At 34.1% G+C, this 22390-nt stretch overlaps 1 protein-coding gene across 4 annotated transcripts in view; it reads left to right on the forward strand.

The window, feature by feature from the left end:
- The window catches only part of HERC2 (HECT and RLD domain containing E3 ubiquitin protein ligase 2), a 221591-nt gene that overhangs the window by 133424 nt on the left and 65777 nt on the right, over positions 1-22390 (forward strand). For all 4 annotated transcript variants that reach the window (XM_031959088.1, XM_031959089.1, XM_031959091.1 and 1 more), the window contains 18 exons: positions 997-1136; positions 5938-6196; positions 6371-6513; positions 7256-7354; positions 7456-7624; positions 7726-7851; positions 8573-8681; positions 9017-9156; positions 10187-10377; positions 11288-11393; positions 11479-11570; positions 14751-14926; positions 18152-18263; positions 19330-19411; positions 19560-19703; positions 20853-20943; positions 21276-21453; positions 21711-21792. In XM_031959088.1, the coding sequence (XP_031814948.1) occupies positions 997-1136; positions 5938-6196; positions 6371-6513; positions 7256-7354; positions 7456-7624; positions 7726-7851; positions 8573-8681; positions 9017-9156; positions 10187-10377; positions 11288-11393; positions 11479-11570; positions 14751-14926; positions 18152-18263; positions 19330-19411; positions 19560-19703; positions 20853-20943; positions 21276-21453; positions 21711-21792 (2439 nt within the window). The remainder of the gene's footprint in view (positions 1-996; positions 1137-5937; positions 6197-6370; positions 6514-7255; positions 7355-7455; positions 7625-7725; positions 7852-8572; positions 8682-9016; positions 9157-10186; positions 10378-11287; positions 11394-11478; positions 11571-14750; positions 14927-18151; positions 18264-19329; positions 19412-19559; positions 19704-20852; positions 20944-21275; positions 21454-21710; positions 21793-22390) is intronic.

A 22390-nucleotide genomic window follows, 5' to 3' on the forward strand; every position in this document is an offset into this window, starting at 1 on the left:
GTATAAAGTAAATTGTCATGGAAAGAGAGTGATTATATGTTGGGAAACCATTTAATGGAAATATTAATTAGTCTAGTTGCCCATGAGAACGTGAAGTAATATTGTATGGCACTAGAAACAGAAATCAATTTCTGTTTTCCCAGTAAATGCTTATTGACTCGACTTAACAGACTTATAGAGGGAGACAACATGTCCGACATGTTGTATTGATGTGTATATCATATCCATGATGGTTGTATATGATGTGTAAGTATTTACAAAATAAATATACAGAAGATCATCTTTTGGGGATCAGGAAAAAGCCTTATTTAGCAGGTTCCAATTGAATTGAACTTTAAAGGAAACAAAGAGAGTCTTAAAAGGTGGAGGTGAATGTGAGAGAGGTTTTGAGAAGATAAAAAAGGCAACATTTTGCTCTTGGCTATATTGGGACAAGCAGAGGGAGAAAAAGGATGATTGAAGTTTTCTGATTCCTGATCAGTGCTGTTTTCATCCATCACACTAGAGGGATATGATGCTGACTTTGAGATATTACATTTGAAATGTTTCAGTTGCTTCTAGCAGGCATTTGGAAATAAAGGACTAGAATTAAGTCAAGAGATTAAAAATCAAAGATTCAGATTTGGGAGGTATTCTCTTCCTATCCCTCTAGTGGAAGTGATGAGAGTAGAAGAGAAAAGATCAGTGAGGAAAGAATCTTGGGAGTTTCAGTATTTTGGAAAAAGATAGGAGGGAGAACAGGAATTATTTAGACACATCAGTAAATAAAAAGATTTCTTTCCAGTAGTATATGATATTTTACATATATCCATATTCTTTGTATTTTTAGTTGTACATCCTTCTCAAAAAATAGATTAGTTTCAATTCATAGTTCAATGGCAGTATGACAATGTTTATATTCTATGGTTATGTGAATGTATGTTTCATATTTAGGAGAATTTCATTTGGAGAACATTTATTATTTTGTTAATATCTATGATGTGCTTTAAAATGCAGATGATGGTACAGCATCCCCTGATATTGGAGATATGTCTCCTGAAGGACCTCAACCTCCAATGATCCTTTTACAGCAATTGTTGACATCTGCCACACAGCCATCACCTGTAAAAGCAATATTTGACAAACAGGAACTTGAGGTATAATTATGCAACCTGATTAATTTTTATTATAGTATATTAAAAAGAAAATGAAGCTATTTCTTCACAGTGTACATTTTTTGGTATTCTAAGGTCATAGTGTTTCATGATACACTGAAACTATATATCTAGCTTGAAAGAATGAGAGATTTGATAGCATTTTCATCTGTGTTTTTAAGAAAATAACAGTTTTATTTCAGCATTAGAAATTTATACATAGTATTACTATGCAATACTAGAGCAGTTTAAAAATAAAAAACACCATATCACTTTGGTTCTGTCCCATTGCTGCTATCATTTGTTAACAATCACAATGTCATGAAACTTAGGTGAAAACCAGGTTTTATTGTTTATCTTTCTTTCTCCAAGAGGACCTTGATCTCAGAAAGGGGATTCATGATTTTGCAAGTGAATTGGATTTAAGTGAGGGAGGGCTGTGCAAAAATTGCCAGTCTTATTCTCTCTCTGGAGCCATCTAGTTCCTCTAGGAAGTTCTAGATTATAAATACTGGAGAAGGCCCTGGATGCAGTGGGAGATCTTAGCTTTTTTTAAACTTAGTTTTTTTCCAGATCTCAGTTTATCTGAGGTGATATCCATTTAGTGATTAAAGGTAGATAAGAAATGAAGCAAAGAATAGCTCTTTTACCTGGTCAAAAACAAAACAAAACAAACAAAACAATCTGAGAAGGGAAGCAGACGGATTCCTTGGGATTCCTGGCCCAACAGAGCAATTGCTATTTACACTCACTCTGAGCCCTTAGAATCCACTGGCCAGGTGAGACTTGGGCTGTGATCTATTCTTGGCCAGTCAGTGAGAGGCAGAGTAATTTGGGTTAAAGTCAGCTTGTGAGGTTTCAACAACCAAAATTTATATTACTTTGGGGGGGGAGCACTTGGTGATTATGAATATGATTACCAATATGGACCGAGGGAGAAGGTGGAATCAAAGGAGATAGGGAAAGAATCACGTTTATTACAAGAGAAATGAATATTTATGTGGATGATATCAGGAATGAGTGTGGCGAGGAGGGGGAAAGGTGCAATAAAGGCTGGAAAAGAATAAAACATCTCCTGAAGTAGAAGAGCATTCTTTTCCTTTGAGAACTGCTAAATTATGAAAACAGAATGGTCAGCATATCCAAAAGGTTTCAAGTTTTCTAGCAAATTGTCCAGCCTGACACAGACTAGTTGGTCTGTCTTGACTGCCAGGGACATACAGGGAGTCCAGTTTGAGATACAAACAAATTATGCAAGGGATGGGACCTTTATCCTTGACACATTCAGAGCTTCCTACATGCTTTGGGTCTAGTGTTTCTGGAAAATATGGCAACTCAGCCAGACAAATTCAGGGCACCACTTGATAGCTCTTAACAGTTTATGTTTATTATGTTTATGTTATTTGTTTATGTTATTAAAAAGTTTAAAGGTATCTATTATCATTATATATTACTTGGTGAGATATTTATATATTTTCCCCCTTTTGAGGGATTTAAGGCCAGGAAATTTTTGTTTCATGATTTTAGATACTTTATTAGATATCATCCAAGTCCTTTTCAAAGTCAAGTCAGCAGACATTTATTAAACGCCTGCTATGTGCCAGGTGCTATGTTAGTGGTAGGCATACAAAGAAAAGCAAAAAAAAACCCCAGTCCCTGCTCTTTCAAGGAGCTTATAAAAAGGGTACAAATAAGATGGTCATTAGAGAGATGCCATTAGCTGTAAAAGAGCTTCCTTCAGAAGATGGTATTTTTCCTTGGATCTAAGCAAAGCAAAGACAAAATGAAGATTCCAAACATGGGACAACTACTGAAAATCATACATGGAGTCAGGAGATAGTATCTTGTGGGAAGAACAGAAAAGGAATCTGGGACTTTGACTCAAAAATGTGTTAGCAGAGTAAAATGTAAGAAGACTTGAAACATATGAAAGTCTTTAAAAATTAAATAGAGAATTTTTTATATTTGAACTTGACACTGGAGTTTATTGAATTGAGTTCTGACATAATAGACCTTCACTTTAGGAAGAGCAATTTGATATTGAGTGAAATAATGGGTAGGGAGAATAACCATAATGTTCTTGCAGTAGTCTAAGATGAAAGCTAGCATTGGAGTGGTGACAGTATCAGAAAGAAGAGGTACTCATGAAAAATGTTGTGAAGATCCTGTTGTGAACAGGATTTGGCAGCAGATTATAACAGATTACATAGGAGGAGGTATAGCGACAGGAGAATGGTAATATTCTCCATGGTATTAAGGAATTGAGGCAAACAGGGATAAATAAATCACTTGCCTAGGGTCATCCAACTAGCAACTAGTAAGTATGTGAGGCCAGATTTGAAGGTAGATGAGTCTTTCAGTGGTTAAGTCAATTCACAACTCCACTAACAGTGCATTAGTGTCTCAGATTTTCCACATCTCCTCTAACATTTGTCAATTCCTTTATTATATTAGTCAAGCTGATAGATATGAGATGGTACCTTCTTTTAGTTTTCATTTCTCTTATAGTAGTGTTATAGGGAATTTTTTCATATTTCATGGATAATTTTGATTCCTTTGACTGAAAACTGCCTATTCATGACTGTTTATGTCCTTTATATTTGAGAAATGAGATATATTTTCAGAGATATTTTCTATAAACTTCACAGTTAGGATTACTGTGTATTTCTCTTCATCCTATTCTTCCCACATTTATTCTTCTCTCTCTCTCTCCTTTCATCTTGTTCATCTTCAAAAAATGGTTTGCTTCTTTCTATTGCTTTCCCTTCTATTCTCTATTCTATAAACCTTTTCCCTGCCCACCTTATTTTTTTTTTCTTAATCCCATTCCCTTCCAACTTTCCTATAGAGTAAGATAGATTTCTATACTCAACTGAGTGGGCAATGTTATTCCTTCTTTAAGCCAATTTTGATGAGTAAAAGGCAAGTACTTTGCATCCACTTCCCCCATCTTACCTCTCTTTTAGGTGAGATAATTTACCCCATTCTAACTCTCCATTTTTTCTTCTCCTACGGCATTCCTCTTTCTAACCCCTTATTTTTATTTTTTTATTAGATATCATTCCATCATAATTAATTCACTTTCATGTTCTCTATCTATTCTCCTTGCTGCTTCAATAATGAGAAAACTCTTAGGAAATATAAATATCATTTTCCCATGTAGGAATGTCAATAATTTAAATTTAGTGAATCCCTTCTGATTTTTCTTTCTTGTTTACCTTTTTATGATTCTCATGATGCTTGTATTTGAAAGGCAGATTTTCTTTTCTGCTCTGTTCTTTTCATTAGTTATACTTGAAAGTCTTCTGTTTCATTGAATTTCCATTTTTACCCTTGGAAGATTATAGTTGTATCTTGGTTGTTATCTTAGCTCCTTTGCCTTCTGGAATATAATTATTCCCAAACTCTGATTCTGTAGAATCTGCTGAATCTTAGGTTGCTTTGATTGTTACTTTTCTTTTGATTTTATTTGATTGTTTCTCGATATCTCATGAAGACATTTACCATCCATTTGTCCAATTCTAATTTTTAAGGAATTGTTTTCTTCAGTGAGCTTTTCCATTTGGCCAATTTTTCTTTTCCATTTGGCCAATTCTCCTTTTTAAGGAGTTCTTTTTTTTCAGTGAATTATGTTTGTGTTTTTAATTACACACACACACACACACACATACACACACCCTCCCCCCATTTAAAAATATATGTATTTCCTTTTGGCAAGTTCTGCTTTTTAACAAGGTGGTCTTTTCAGTGGATTTTTGTGCTATTTGGCCTATTCTGTTTTTTAAGATACTGTTTTCTTTAGTGTTTTCTTTACTGAATTGTTGACTCTTTTCATGATTTTCTTGCTTTCATTTTCCCCCCAAGTTTTTCTCTACTTCCTCTATTTGATTTTTAAAATCCTTTTTGAGATCTTCCAGGAATTTTTTGGAGTCCTGAGACCAATTCACTCTTTCTTTGAGGCATTTGATGTACCAGTATTAACTTTGTTGTGGTCTGAGTTTGTGTTTTGCTTTTCTTCTATATGGCTATTGTAACTTTATGTATTAACTTTGTTGTGGTCTGAGTTTGTGTTTTGCTTTTTTTCTATATGGCTATTGTAACTTTATGTGTGTTGGTGGTGGTGGTGGTGGTGGTGATGATTGTGATTGTTGTTTACTCCTTTTTGTAGCTTATTTTTAAACTTTAAACTTTATGGCAAAGTTGGGCTCTGCTCCCAGAGTAGAGGGGGGCACTGCCTCAAGCTTCAGATTTTTTGTGTGGATATTTTCAAAGCAAGTTCTGGGCAAATGTAAGTTTTCAGTCTTTCCAGGGTTGGTTCCCTGGTTTCCAGAAGAAACGTGTTTAATTACTACTCCCCTGAACTGTGCTTTGGTCTGTGAGGGACCACAAGCACTTTTTTGTACCTGGATCTGTGACCAGGGTTGCCTGCTTATATCTGTACAATTTGATGTGCTAGTGTTCCTTCTCACTCTGGATACAATAGAGTCCTATACTCAATGCCAGCAAAGAGACCCCTGTAATCTACTGACCAGCTGACCAGTCTCATTACTATTTGTGCGGTGAGAACTCTAGAAGTTATTGCTTTCACTAATTCTGTTGTTCCCAAAGCCTGCTGCTGATTTTTTGCTGACTTTCTGGGTTCTCTTGGCCTGGAAAATTGTTTTATAATATATTGTATTTCATGACTCTCAGAGATACAGCAATTATGTATAAATTTATCATTGTTTTCATAATTTATGACTTTACAATATTCATTTCTTAAGATGTTTATACAAAATTGTGGGGTTTTTCCCCCTTTGGATAGGCTGCTGCTTTGGCTGTATGCCAGTGTCTAGCTGTGGAGTCAACTCATCCATCAACTCCAGTGTTTGAAGAATGTAGCTCTAGTGAGGCCACAACACCTGTCACAGTCCAGCATATTCGATCTGTAAAAGTGAAAAAGCGAAAGCAGTCTCCTCTCCCTGCTTTGCCTATTGTAGTACAGCTCATGGAAATGGGATTTCCGAGGAAAAACATTGAATTTGCATTGAAGTCTCTTACTGGGAGTGCTTCAGGGTTACCAGGTATTGCATTTTCAAGATGACCCATTTTATTCACATGCTTAAATATATTGTGCCTTTCCAAATTAAGTTTAATTGACAGTATAATGATAGCAGCTTTTCTAAATTCTTGTTAATATAATAAAACATGAAGTCTACATGAACTAATAATATATATGTGCTCATTTTTTTTTTTAGGTGTTGAAGCCTTGGTTGGTTGGTTGCTGGATCATCCTGATGTCCAAATTACTGATCTCTCAGATGCTGATACAGTCTCTGATGAATACTCTGATGATGAAATAGTGGAAGATGTGGAAGAGACTGAAGCATCTTACCCTGTGGTTAGTATGTGAGAAGGCAATGTATAGTTGGAAGACTCCTTTATTTGGAGTTGGTGGACATGGATTTGAAACCCAGCCTTTCTGCTTACTATTGGCAAAACTGTGGGCAAATCTTTCAGCCTCATTTTGCTTATTTGTAAAATGTATTAGAAGAGATAATCAACCTCTCAGAAATTTTGCAGTTCAGGATCTCTGATTCCAAAATCTTTCTTAAAAGTTGAATAAGTAATTAATTTTAAATATGATTTGGATAACTTAAACTTGCAAAACACAAGTAATAGAGTTTAATGCAAAACATAAGTTGTTCATTTTGTTCATGTTAGACTTTTCTTCCCAATTAGACTCACCCTCGAGAAGAGTGAAAAAGTCTTTGGTTTTGGTTTTGTCATAGCATTTATTAAGGTGATGGGTCTATAGTAGTAAATCAATAAATATTTTGATTGTAATTTTTCTTGTCTAAATGGGAGTGGCTTTAGTACTGTCTAATGAGAAATAAAGGGCCTTGGACACCAAGATATTGTTTTCTGGCATTTGGTATTCAATACGTTGAAATGAATATTGTCCTAATTTTCTTTTTTGGATGGCTTAATCTTAATTATTTTGAGATTGATTCAGGAGTTTTTAATATTTGCAATTTCCTAGATTTGTTTCTGGAAATGATGATGACAGTATCAAAGTGTAAATGTGATTTTATTTAGGTTTAAATACCTTTAAAATTTTGTTTTGTTTTGTTTTGTTTTAGTCTAGTTGTGCTGTTGTAACGGAGAGTCACACTTATAAAAAACGAGCTGATTTCTTAAGTAATGATGACTATGCAGTATATGTTAGAGAAAACATTCAGGTGAGTAGTATTTTTCGGCACCAGATTATTAGATATTGGCTTGTGTGAATCATTCAGTTCATATAGCTATGATTGGATATGCTCTCTTGATTTTAATTTAGGTAGGAATGATGGTTAGGTGCTGCAGAACGTATGAAGAAGTTTGTGAAGGAGATGTAGGTAAAGTGATTAAATTGGACAGAGATGGATTACACGACCTCAATGTGCAGTGTGATTGGCAACAAAAGGGGAGTACCTATTGGGTTAGGTATATCCATGTTGAACTTATAGGTAAGGGCAGTTTTCAGTAAATTCTCTTGATGTATTTTAATATGAAGAAAAATATTTTTAGAAACAAATATAAAGTATTTTTGTTTGGTTGAAATTCTTAGGTTTCCCACCACAGAGTTCTCCTTCCCATATCAAGATTGGTGATAAAGTTAGGGTGAAAACATCAGTAACCACACCAAAATATAAATGGGGATCAGTTACTCATAGAAGTGTGGGAGTTGTGAAAGGTAATGTATATCCATTTGAACAATATGCAAAATAATTTTTTATCAATTCATACCATGTTTTATGTCTAGAAAAATCCATGATCCCAAAGTGCTAAGTATTGAAATACTTTACAAGTTTTTTTTATGTGTTATATAAAATCTGGATGCTGTTTTGGTAATTAGAAATTTGTATTATAACTGGATTAGTCAATTGGTTGTACTAATGTTCCATTTCATTCTTTAGTGATAGCAGTAATTACCCATAGACTACTGATCTCAGATTTTGAAGACTTTTAGTAATGTGAAATTACTAAAGAAGATCAGAGAAATTTTAAAATATTAATATATTTTTCCCTTTTAAATTTTGAGCTCCTTAAGTGTTTTGTTCTCGAAATAGAATACTAAATTACTTACCTTTTTCATTTAAAATGTCTTTTTTTCTTTCAGAGGTTCTTAAAAATATCATATGTTTTGTTGCTTTTAGGAATGAGATAATTTTAACCATTCTAAGACTGAAGGTGACAGTGCAAAGATTTTGTTTTTAGTTAATATTTTTGTATAGTAAATTACTTTTGCTGTTGGTGGTAGTGGGGTTATTTCTTAGGTATTAATGATGGACAGTCACTTTTAAGTATATATGTATAATAAAAATATTGTATAAGCAAAGTTATAGTTTTTTCATCTTTTTTGGTAACTGATAAATATTTCATTTCCCCCACCAAGAAATTTCTGTATGTTTTAGCTTTTAGTGCCAATGGAAAAGATGTTATTGTGGATTTTCCTCAGCAGTCTCATTGGACAGGATTATTGTCAGAAATGGAATTGGTGCCTAGTATTCATCCTGGAGTTACGTACGTTTTGATTTTCTTACATTCTGAAGAATATTACATTTTGGAACATTAATTGAGCTTTTGTAAAGGTAGAAATTTTTTTGTGACTTAAACTATGTTGTTATTTTGGTGAAGCTGACAAACAGCAGCTTCACAGAATGTTTTCAAATGCATAAAATTAAAGATTGCAAAGGAAACCAAAGATCCCAAGTTGTTGGGTGTCCTTAAATCTCTCTCTTGGTGGTCCATGGATTATAGATCGAGCCTACTTTTTTATTGCAAATTGAGAAAGCTTTTATGTATTCATTTGTCATCTTTTAAATTATTAAATTTGTCATATATTTTCAAATTGTTAGGTGTGATGGCTGCCAAATGTTTCCTATCAATGGTCCTCGTTTCAAATGCAGGAGTTGTGATGATTTTGACTTTTGTGAGACCTGTTTTAAAACCAAGAAGCATAATACCAGACATAGTTTTGGCAGAATAAATGAACCAGGTATGTCAAGTGAGAGAATCTGTATGATTTTCTTCCAGCTAGTATGTCAATAAATACCTCAATTAGTATTCATTGACTATTTGAAAAATGCAGAATTATTGAGGAAATAAGAAGATTTAGCTTTTTATCAAATTACGTAATGTTTGTTCTCAGAAATTTAAATTTAAAAAAATTAATGTTAGAAAAATAAAGACACCAAACTGCGGTGTAGACAGAACAATCAAGGAAAAAAATTATGGTGAAGATTAAATACACTATCAATTACACTTAATATATATTCAGATTTACACTATCAATTACACTTAATATACATTCAGATTAATTTATTCACTTGAATATCAACAATGTAAATAGTTAATGGTTCATCTTTAAAGTTGTTCTTTTGTTCTAAGATTCAACAATGTGAAAGGGAACTGGGAGATACTGTACTTACATGTACTTTTATTTATATACTTAATTATATATAGCAGTCAAAATAGGTTGAATTGTGTAGGATCCTGGAAAGAACATGAGACAGAGAATTTGGGTCTAATCTCCAATCTCCAATTTCCCTGTAGTAATTGTATGTCATTGGGCAGGTAACTCAATTTCTCTAATATGAGAGTGTGTGACTAGATAGTGAAGAGAACCTTTGGAATTTTTAACATTTTTTTCAAGAGTGAATTATTACCTGTCATTTATAGGTACTTGAGTATTTACAATGCTGTTATTTAACAAAATAGCTTTGCAGTTTTTTGTTTTTTTTTTTTTTGAAAAAGCACACATCATTTCTGTACTTGACATCTTGAACTTATCCTTTTTGACTTGGAACCATGTGGTTTAGTGATTGTAAAAACCTGAGAGAAATTAGTTGGCATTCATGGTGTAGCTTTGATATCGAAATGTGACAGGAATAGGGATGCTATTTTTTTAAATTGGAGAATATGGGATCATTAAATTCATCAAAATAAGACATAAAATTTTTCTAAGATCCAATGATTTACAACATAATACTATTTATGTATATGACTATTCATTTTATGTTGAGCAGGTCAGTCTCTTGTATTTTGTGGGCGTTCTGGGAAACAGCTAAAACGTTGCCACAGTAGTCAGCCTGGAATGCTCTTGGATAATTGGTCAAGAATTGTTAAGAATTTAAATGTGTCCTCATCAGTAAATCAGGCTTCTCGCTTGATTGATGGCAGTGAACCATGTTGGCAGTCATCTGGATCACAAGGAAAGGTAAATAGAAATAGATTGTATATTACAAATTCTGCTTTTTCAGTTAATTTAAGTTTTCAAATAGATTTGGAGGAGTATTTACTTTGAGAATGTCTGGGGAAAATCTATTAGAATAGCATATAATAGTGTTCTTTTTAGAATAAATATCCTTATTTAATATATTTGGAAAAAATATTCATGGCATTGACCATTTTTCTACGAAGACATAGCTATTGAACTGTGTGCATAAATTCAAATATGTGTGCATGTGTGTGTGTATGTAATTTTCACCAATGAAGAAAGTATATTGATGAAAAAGCATTTCTTAAGTACTTATTTACTGTGTGCCAGGTACTATAGCAGACACTTGGGATGCAGCTATCAAAAAAAAGGGAAAGCATAATTTCTGTTATAGATCTTACATTCTTTGTAGACAGCATGTATATATGTTGCCAACAGTTTTTCCACTCTCAAGATACTTTAGTTGGTCCTTGACCAGGATCAGAAGTTCATGAAGGACCCCAATCATTTTACTTTACTCCCAGCTTGACTCTGAACTTCTGTACTTCCTGGACAACAGCCTTATCTGTTCCCTCTGCCTTGGGACTTCCCTCCCTCCCCCCCTCCCCCCTTTATTAGAAGGCAAGTTTCTTGAGGGTCAGTATTATTTTCCTGCCATATAATAAGAATTTAAGAAATTATATATTTACCTGCAATAGAAAAATAATTTGTTTAGCTTTGAAATGGTTTTCTTTGTATTTGAATATTAATATGTCCTGTTTATAGAATAATTGTAAGACTGTAAAACTGAACTTATTTTCAGATTAGTATAGAAATAGCCTAGCCTGTCATATTAAACTGACTAAATATTTTAGAATTGATTTTTTTTTAAGTCTAGACTATTAACTAAGAATAATTTTTTTTTTAAAAGCATTGGATTCGACTGGAGATTTTCCCCGATGTTCTTGTTCATAGACTGAAAATGATAGTAGATCCTGCTGACAGTAGCTACATGCCTTCACTAGTTGTAGTTTCAGGTAATTAAATCAAATTATGGGAGAAAGAAACTTTCTCTTTCCGATTATAAAATCTGTTTCCCTAATTCCTTGATTTTATTTTTAGGTGGGAATTCCCTAAATAATTTAATTGAACTGAAGACAATCAATATTAACCCAGCTGATACCACAGTGCCTCTTCTAAATGACTGCACAGAGGTAAGTGCCAAGGAGTGTTAACTAAGGATTTAGTATTTCATAATTTGGCAGTTCAAATTGTTTAATGCTTTCAGTTCCCTACCAGTATCTAGTCTCTCTTGTTCCATTTATATATTTTTTTCTTGATGATTCAGGGTTAGATTATGTTATTTTATGCATATAAGAAATTATAGTTGTAAATTTTCAGGTAATCTTGAGAAAAAAATGAGAAATTTTTTTTTTAGACTCTTGAGAAAAGTTGTCCTTGTTTAAAAAAAAACAAAACAAACCCAAAAAATCTCTTAAAAGGCAGTAAAGAGTGTAGCATCTTGTCATAGCAGCTGTTTAATAGATATTTGTGGACTAAATTGATCTTTTGATTTCCTGCCTATGGGAGTCAAATTATTGTTCACCAAATCCAAGTCAATTATGTTGCTGGTACTGTGTGGTTTGAAGTAAAGTGATTGCTTTTATTCTTGGTCCTTTGGATGTAATTTTCCAAGCAACCTTGATATACTATATATTATGTTTAGACATTTATTGAAGAGTGTATTATATACAATTCATGTATATTCTGTGAAAAGTTTATAAGATCACTTTGATTAGTACTACAGTTGTTACACAAAAGAGAGGTTTTCCTGTACCTGAAATAATTGATCTGATGAACATAACTGATTAAAAAGCATACACATAAGAACATTGGGAGAGTTCTGTAACAAGTCTTTTGCTTTTTATCTGCTATATTTAACACTAGTGATGACCCTTTCCTTGATACTCTTTGGATTTTCGCAACTTTTTTTTGGTGGCATTCTTCTCTCATGATTTACCAACTCTTGCCAGCCTCCTACATTATAATTACCCCTTCTCAGTATCCTTTAGTTTTCTAAACAACTAAATGTTGTTCACATAACCCTAAATGTAGCCCTCAAGATTCTGTTTTAGACCCTCTTCTGTTCCCTGTATACATTCTTGATGATTTCATCAGGTCCAGGATAATTCCATCATAAATTATCAAAATTTATGATAATTAAATTAATCAGTCACTCAATTCTGTATCTGTTTGTCTTTGTGTCTATCTTATCCTTTTCTCCCCCTAAGCTTCAATATTACCAATTTTCTAATATTTCAAGCTTATGTCCCAGAGAAATCTCAAAACTCTATAGACTCAAACTGGATTCATTATCCCTGCCCCCTTTTTCTTCCCCACTGCTTATCCTTCCTTCAAACTTATCTATTTCTGTTAAAGGCATGACCATTGCTTCACTCCCCTTATAGTCTCTCAACATAATAGCTATTTAAATTTGACATTGTCCTCCTCTGCTCTCAAATCTCTTCACTCCAGTCTTATAGGTGCTCACTTATTGCCAAACCTCAGGCTTGAATTATTCTCATCATCCACTTTTTGTAGTCTTTTTTACAAGTACTGAATTGAGGTTGAAGGAAAACTCTGACTGAATATGTTACAAATCTGTGTTAACCAACCATAACCTCACTGCAGCAAGGATGTCCTTCTATTATCCCCTAATATATTTCCTTTCTCCTTATGGAACCTGTTCTAGACCTTTTTTGTTCTTCTCAAGCCTCTCACAGCCCTCTTATTCTCTCTCAGTTGAAGTTCTTACCTCTTATTTTACTAAGAAAATTGAGGCCATAAGACACAAGTACTCTTTTCTCCCATTCTTTTATGCTTAAAATCCCTTAACTTGGTCTCTTTGCTCAAGTCAGCTCTTCTTTATATGCACTAATCCTGTCCCCTCTTCTCTTCTCCAGTATATTGTATCCTCAATCATTCCCGCTCCCCATTTTCAACTGCTTCCTTTTCTTTTACTTTGAATCATGTCCAAGTCTCCTCCATTCTTCACCAGCCCCTTTAATTCCCTTAAACTATTGTATTATATCATTCATCCCTTTCTTAGCTCAATTCCACTACATTCTCTGTTTCTACTTTTCCTCTTCTCACCATTTTATCTTTTACTGGTCTGACTTTTGACCTTATCATTCAACTTAAACTGTCATCTCCAAAGTTTTCAGTGATTTGCCAAATCTGATGATTTTTCCCCTATGGACTTCATCCTTTTGTATCTGCATTTGATACTACTGACTATCATTTGGTTTGCTGCATTTGGTACTGCTTATCTTCCTGCATATTCTCTCCACTTTGCTTTTTTATGACAGTATTACTTCTTGGTTCTCCTTATACTAGTTTGATTGTCCCTTCTTTTGCTATTTTTTTCATCTTTATCACATCTCTTATATGTGGAGGTTCTTAAGATTGACCCTTAGTCCAGTTTCTCTTTTTCCTTTATACTGTCTCAGTATAATTCTCACTAATTCTCATAGGCTTAACTATTTTTTCTATGCAGATGACTCACAGAAGGCCTAATTTTTCTGCTGAATTTTCCAATTATCAATAGAACATTTCTAAGTCGATGTCTTGTGTACCTCTCATTCATCTTGTCCAAAACTGAGCTCATTATCTTCCTATCCATCATCATCCATCCATTCTCCCAGGTGCATAACCTCAGTATTATCCTAGGCCTTTCACTCTCAGCCTCACCCAAATATCCAATAAGTTGTCAAATTTTACTTTTATAGCATGTTATATTTGATCTCTATACTCATATAGCTACCACCTAAATTTGGATCTCATTAACCTTTACTTAGATTATTGCCATAATCTTTCAGTTAGACTCCTTGGCTAAATTCTTTCACTGTTCTAGTCTATCATACATCCTGCTGTCAAAATAACTTTCCTTATCTACAGGTCTGAACAAGTTTGAGTTGTTTCTTATTGCTGCTAGGATTAAAATAGAAACTCTGTTTAGCTTCTAAATCCTTATACAACCTGGCCCCAATGTATCTCAACAACTTCATGAATTCTTCACTCTGAAATTATAGACAAATTGGCCCTCTTTGTGTTCCTTAAGTATATCATCTTCCATCTCCATACATTTGCACTGGCTGTCCTCCTTGGCAGTGAGTATTGAATGAATAATGAATACATTGAATCCTACTTTATAAGAGATCCTTACTAAAAGAAGGATATTTTCATTTAACTTAATGCCTTTTCCTAAGGAAAAAATATTATTTTAGTTTTCTAGACATACCTTAAATTTCTTTTTTTCTCTCTACTCATTTATTTAGAATATATCATGTAAATTTCTGTAAAAATACTATGGCTAACAAAAAAAAATTATTTAGTATCACAGGTATATTGAGGTTGCCATAAAGCAATGCAGAAGCTCAGGAATAGATTGTAAAATTCATGGTCTTATTATACTGGGACGAATTCGGGCAGAAGATGAAGATTTGGCTGCTGTTCCTTTCTTAGCGTCAGATAATGAAGAAGAAGATGATGAAAAAGCTAACACTGGGAGGTAATATATTTAAATAAATTTGTCATTGGTATTCTAATCCAGATTTCAGAAGAATTATTAGATGGGTTTTTCAGGGTCTATTTAGCATCTGGAGCAATTCTTCATAAATATGCAATACAAATGTGTCTTTCATACACACACACACACACACACACCAATTTTATTAATGTTTTATTGTTTATTGCATACTTATGCTTAAGTATGCTTTTGGAAACATCTTTAGGCATTCAGATGAATAAAAACTCTTAATGGCAAGAGTAATGTTACAAACAATTATATAATATTGCTCTTTCCTTTAAGAGTCCATGAATTGTTTGGCCATACTTTCCTGTAGAACTGTCTATAGTATTGAACTTGAAAAGAAGCTAATTAAATAATACTAGTTTGATTTTCCTCTTCAGTAATAGGAAGTAGAATACTTGTGAGTAATGGTGACATTAAAGGTGTGACCATCTCATATATGGCTGGAGATTTCAGGAAATTGAAAGGAGGGAAAGAGTTCGAGACAACATTTATATGATGTGTTATCCATTAGTATAAGGATAGAAATTGAAGAAAGGCAGTCAATGACTTGTTAAATGTGGAGTAGTGGAGAATGACATGGAGGCCCAGTGGGCAGTCAGTACACCCACCATTATTTGAAAAGGGTAGAAAATAGGATAAATTTCAAAGGAGGTGGTTTGCTGAGATTTGCAGAAAAGATTCCCTGAAAATGGTGGTGAGGAAGAAGAAATATTTCACATCTATAAGAGTGCAATATGTGAGGAGTACAACTGAAAGTATAGTTGACTGGGGAACGCCTAGTTCAGGGATGACTAGTATGTAGAGGAAGAGTGAATGTGTGTGTGTATATGTGTGAGAGATAGTCAGAGAGAGAGGGACAGAGAAAGAGAGGGAGACAGAGATAGACAGATGAAGACAGAGACAGAAAAAGATAGAGTCAGACAGAGACAGAAGAAAAGAGGGAGAGAATTTCATAGAGGAGAAAGTATGCTAATTGAGGCTTAAAGGAAGAGATTGGTGCAGTTAGAGTGATGAGGTTTGGTGCAGGGCAGAGAGTTGTGAGAATCCCTTCTAGTCAGTGCAGGTCCTTCATAAAAGAATTTACAAATACCCCCCCCCCAAAAAAAAAAAAAAAAAAGAATTTACAAACCCAAAAAGTTAGACTGCAAAAAGAAGTTTATTGTTGGCACTGAGGAGTTAGCCTTTGTTGGGAAGACTGACTTCCTCAGTGGTGAGGTCCTGACAGAGAGAGAAAGCTCCTAGCAGATAAGATCCTGGCAGAGAGAGATAAACAAGGAGTGTAGAGAAATCCTGGCAGAGAGATTGTAATGGTCTCTGATTTGGTTTTCTTGGAGTCTCTGGAGCAGCCTTTCTTTCAGTTCAGTAATCACCATAAGTGCAGCCAGGTGTTCAAATCCAAATCCTTTATTATCTCTTTCAAAGTCCTGTCTCCTTTCCTGGGGCCCAGTTAGCTTTTTTAGAGGCCTATCTCTCTTATTGGTTCCGAGCTCCCACCTGTCTTCTGTGCTCTCTGAATCACTCCAAATGAATCCCGGCTGAGGCTTCTAGTTCTACACTGAGTATAAACCAATTATATCACTAGGAAACCATTATTTGTTGTAAAACTACTGAACCATGCTAAACTAAATAATCATTGTGTCATCAGTTCCACTTAGTACCTTGTAAGAATCCTTTGTTTCAAATTCAGAGTTCTGGCCCATAACAAGGGGGAGGGGAGGGGGGTGAAAAGAGAGAGAGAGAAGAGAGTAGAGAGGAGAGAGCTGGAGAGTGGGGGTAGCTCAAGGGAAATCAGCCCAAGATTCTTCGAATTGAATAGAAATTTTCCGAATGAGTGAGTCCTAGACTAATCTTCAACTCAATATAGGGAGTAATCAGTAGTGAGTGTTCTCAATGGGGGATAACAGAATGAAACTACTTATCTTGATTCCCAGAGGCAAGGGCTCAAGTAGAATCTTTCTCCTTCAAGGAGTTTCCCAAGTGCTCTCCACCTCATTGCTCCCCTCCAAAGTCAGAGAAACAGTTTCAGGGTTCCCCCCATCAAGAGGACATGATTCAGATCTTATCTCTGATACTTTTTACCTATATGATCCTGGGTAAATCACTTAAATTTTATGATCTTCACTATCCTTTTACATAAAAGAATGTATTTCATAGCTGGACTATCAAGGAAGACTCAGTTTGAAATCTGTGATTTCCCTCACTTCTTAAGTTCTTCATTTGTTAAGTCTTGTGTCTGCTTATGCAGTGATTTTGACATGGCTTCTTTCTATGCATATGGCCATTGCTCTAGTTCAATTAGCAGCTTTTATTTGAACTATTGCAGTAGCTTCTAATTTCTCTTTCTATTTCTAGTGTCCCTTTTTTAGTTTATTATCCACACAACTTCTAAGATTCAGGTCAATTCTCTGATCCAAAATATTCATAGATTCTAGAATAAAATTAAGGTTTCTTGACTGACATAACTTACAAATCCTTACATTACCTGGTTCTAACCTATCTTTCCAGGCTTATTTTGCCTTATCTCCTCTACATGCTCAACTGTACTCAGCAAACTGGTCAATCTAATGTTCCCTGAATTCAGAACTCCCTCTCCTACTTTTCCAGCTTTCTTTGAAGCTCAACTTATATGCCATCTATTTTGTGAAGCTTTTCCTAATTCACCTCCCTCCACTCCCCATTGTCATTTTCTCTCTCCCCCTTGTATGGACTGACTTGCATATTTTAAACATTGTACAAAGTATTCAATATAACATATGCACCTAGACAATAGAGAGGTGCTTTTTCATTTTTGTGCCTTCAGTACCTATCCCATAGTAAGTCTTTGTTACATGCTTATTGAGGTGAATTTCATTTTATATTGTGTCAGGGATAAGGGAAGAATAAATAGCTCACTTACCTCACTTGAACCTCAAAGCACCAGACATATAATCAAAATGAAAATGTTAATCCCCCTAGAAGGTTAACCTTCAAATAGCGGGGGGAAAAAAATTCTGAATGGGGGTGGGTGGAGTAGGTGAAGCAGAGAGGGAGTTGGATGATAGCTCTGTTAGAGCCAAAATTTTGCCATGTTACATGAGGCATTGGTGCAGGAAAGCAGTTTTTTGTTATTAAAGATAACTATGTTATTTACCTCTTACCTTGTTTACTTCCTTTGTTTTTTCCTCCTTATTCTCCACCTTTTCTCCCTCTTATGTTTCCTAGTCTTATTAGGAAGAAGGCTTCTGGATTGGAATCAGCAGCCACAATAAGGACCAAAGTTTTTGTCTGGGGGCTGAATGACAAGGATCAATTAGGAGGATTAAAGGGTTCTAAGGTATTTGCTAGTGTGACTTTGCAAGATAAAATTAACAAAGACTGTTTTTTTGTGAAGCCATTATCTAGGGCTCTAAAAATCTGTGACTATGCCTTGGCTCAAAGAAAATTTCTTTGTTCATGAGAGAATTTGATCACTTTAATAGTGACTTGTCTGTTCCTTTACCATTCCTGTTATGCACAGAAAAATTTTCCTAATTTAATTAGCATTTACTGGCATATGTTGAATTAATTTTTAGAAGTATGGTTCATATATGAATATTAGCCTTGTGTTCTTAGAAGTATCAGACCTTAGACATGGTGATGAGTAGTTGTAGTTAATGCATTTAGAAAGAAATCTTGTTGAAGTCTGGATTATAAATTAAAATGTCCCATGTCAGTTATTGATAATTTTAATTCTCTATTAAAGGCTGGTAGCTTAATTTCATATTCCATGTTTCCTTAGTGCCTCATGTAATTGACTAAATTGTAGCTATATACTTCAATTTCTTGCTCCTTGAGTGGAGATTAACTTTGTCATCAACAGAAATCTCATAGGTATTTTGAGGATTTTTATTGTGAAATATTTTGTATTCTGAGGAAAAGTAAGATATTGAATCATTTATGACACTGATATTTCTATGGGTAGATTTGCTAGAATATATTAAGTTTGAGTTTCTTCTTGTCCAGAAAGAAATTAACACTAGATACACTATATCTTAATTGTGACTACAGCCTAAATAGTGATATAAATTTAATATGGATTCTGTATGAAATCTGCTAAATGTTACTATCATTAATACTTTCTAATTGAATGAATTAATGTTATTTTTACAAACATAGCTACTGAAATTTAATTTCAAAATTAATTATTTTGGGGAAAATATTGTTTGAATAAATTTTAAAAATCTGTAATTTTGAGCATTTTTTTTTAGATTTAAAAACTTAAGAGAAAATTGATGTCAGATGAATAATTGGAACGAAATATTCTTTTCTAAGACTTTTACATTCAAATTTAAGTATGATTTTTGTTACATAACTAACAGTAATATATACATCTTTTCTTCTTTTGTCTCCTATACATATAGATAAAAGTTCCTTCATTCTCTGAAACCCTTTCTGCTTTGAATGTAGTTCAAGTGGCAGGTGGATCTAAAAGTTTGTTTGCAGGTATTGTGATCCTAATATTTAATGTATTTTTTTTCTCCTTTCTGTTTTAAATTTATAAATCTGAAGAAGACTGAAAAATATTTACTGACGTTAATTTGGTTATTGTACTTTATCGTGATGTAATTTCCTACTGTTCATTTCTTTTTAGTGACTGTGGAGGGTAAAGTGTATGCTTGTGGAGAAGCTACTAATGGACGACTGGGTTTAGGTATTTCTAGTGGAACTGTACCCATTCCGCGGCAGATTACAGCTCTCAGCAATTATGTGGTAAAGAAAGTTGCTGTTCACTCAGGTAAATTTTAAAATATGTCTTCTTTACATCCATGAATTTATTATGGATGATATTTTTCAGCTGTTTTCTCACACTTTTTTAAGAAAGATTTTGGCATTGATTTTGGCTTCTTTGAATATAAATTTGGACTAATATTTAATTAACTGGATTATAAATGTTTGACTAATATTATTTTAGGGGAAAACACCAGCAAAATTAAGCAGTTATCACTTCATATTTTTTAGGTTATAGCTGCTCAAGCCCATATTGTGTGAAAATAATTTTTTTTGCTGAGGCAATTGAGGTTGTGATTTACCCAGGGTCACACATTGAGGAAGGTGTTAAGTGTCTGAGGTCTGATTTGAACTTGGGTCCTCCTGACTTCAGGGCTGGTGCTCTATCTAGCACCATCTAGCTGCCCCTGTGAAAATAATTTTTAATGGAAAGATTTTATCTGTGAGATTTGCCTAAGTATTTCTCTGACTGACTAATCTAAATATCATTAGAAGTAGTAGCTTTTTCAGATGGTAGGAATTATTTTAAAATTATTATTTAGTAATTATTTTTATATATTTAAAGCTAATATTTGGTAAAAATACACCATTACTTGGATTCATTCTTGCCTTTGTTCAATATGGAATGTTTATCTGTAAATTATTTACATTTTTCTGCAAATTTGTATGAAAGTGCTTTCCTTTAGCATGTTGACTTATATTTTCTTTAAAAATATCTAAAAAATTGGGGCACCTAGGTGGCACAGTGGATAGAGCATCAGCCCTGAGGCTGATGGACCTGAGTTCAAATCTGGCCTCAGACACTTAACACTGCCTAGCTGTGTGACCCTGGGCAAGTCACTTAACCTCAATTGCCTCAGGGGGGGGAAATCTAAAAAATTTATGCATTTAATGAAACATTTAAAGAGGTCTCCTATGTCTTCTTGTTTTCTTTACTGAAATAGTCTCTTGTTTGAAATAACATTTTTCCAATGTTAAATTGGTAGAGTAACAAAATTTATTTGTGAGTACTTAGTATTTCGTTAGAACAGCAAACTAGATTTTTTTTGGGAGGGATAATAATTGATTCTCATGTCTATTAAAGAAGAGCAGGTAATTTGAAAAATGTATGTATGTATGTGTGTGTATATATATATATATATTTTGAATCTTTTAGGTGGCCGGCATGCTATGGCTTTAACTGTTGATGGAAAGATATTTTCATGGGGTGAAGGTGATGATGGAAAACTAGGACACTTCAGCAGAATGTAAGTATATTATATTTAGCCTTTCTTGCTAATGAGGAAAAATATTTACATTGGTAGTTTCTGCTTATTAGAAATTTTAAAATGGAGTCCATTGGTAAGAAACAGCCTAAGTTTTTATAATTGCTTTAAAATATTATTGACAGTCTTACCATGTTTATAGAATAAATTTTCACTCAACATATATTCATAACTCGTGTGTGTGTGTGTGTGTGTGTGTGTGTGTTTGTGTGTGTATTCTTGAGTCTAGGGCTCTGTATAGATGAATCAACATCATTAATATTTTTATTGTTTCTTTAGGAATTAGAAATTGATTATGTAAACTGTCATTTTAGGAACTGTGATAAACCAAGACTGATAGAGGCATTGAAAACCAAACGTATTCGTGATATAGCTTGTGGTAGTTCTCACAGTGCTGCCATTACATCAAGTGGTGAATTGTATACATGGGGCCTTGGAGAATATGGCCGGTTGGGACATGGGGATAATACTACACAGCTGAAACCCAAAATGGTGACTATATAAGTTTTATTGTTACTCACTTTTACAGAAAAAATAGAGAACTTTAAAGGAAGAACTATTTGGCAGGAATTAGTTTATATTCTAAGTTTTTAAAAAAATTAAATTTGTAATGATTTAAATTATTTATTATGATTTTATTTATTAAAACATTTAAATATGACATATTTAAATAATTTATTATAATGAATATGTGTGTGTTTTTTAACTTGACTTATTTCTTTCCCCTCTTCCTCTCAATCCCCCAATAGGTGAAAGTTCTTCTTGGTCATCGAGTTATTCAAGTTGCTTGTGGAAGTAGAGATGCCCAGACTCTGGCTTTGACAGATGAAGGTGAGAATATATTTTATCCAAAATTTAAATGGGTTGTGTTGGAATACACGGGAAAGCCGTTGGAATATATGGGAGCCACCTGACAGTGGCTGCTGGAGATCCAACCCAAAATGGATCTCCTCTTGTGAGAGGATGATACAAGGAGACTGAGAGGCAGTTGCTGTTCTCAGACCTCTCTAACTGAGAGACCCTTGCGTTGTCTGACCTCTCTCCTCTTCCCTCTGCCTCCAGTTTATCTCATTCCCAGTCCTCAACACCTGTGTTAGCAAAGGCTGCCTTGCAACTCCTTCAGATGCTATGCTCCACAGCTGGGGAGGCTCTCGGAGAATTAACCTGTCTGTTAACAGGTTGAAAATGTAGTTTTAAGTCTTAAGGATTGGCTGGACCTCTTACAGATATAGAGTACTCCCAAGTGAGGAAATTCATTCAGATAATGCAGCATCTTTCTGTAACTTAGCCTTAGAGAGTGTCCCAGAACACTGCGACGTTAAGTGACTTTGCTATTAAAACATCCAGTACTTGTCCTTCAGAACTTACTGGCATTGAAGTTTATTCTCTCTTCACCACCCTAGGTTTCTCTTTGAAATCTGTGTTTCTT

Source organism: Sarcophilus harrisii, chromosome 3 (genome assembly GCF_902635505.1).
Source record: "Sarcophilus harrisii chromosome 3, mSarHar1.11, whole genome shotgun sequence".
In the NCBI taxonomy this organism is placed as follows: Eukaryota; Metazoa; Chordata; class Mammalia; order Dasyuromorphia; family Dasyuridae; genus Sarcophilus; species Sarcophilus harrisii.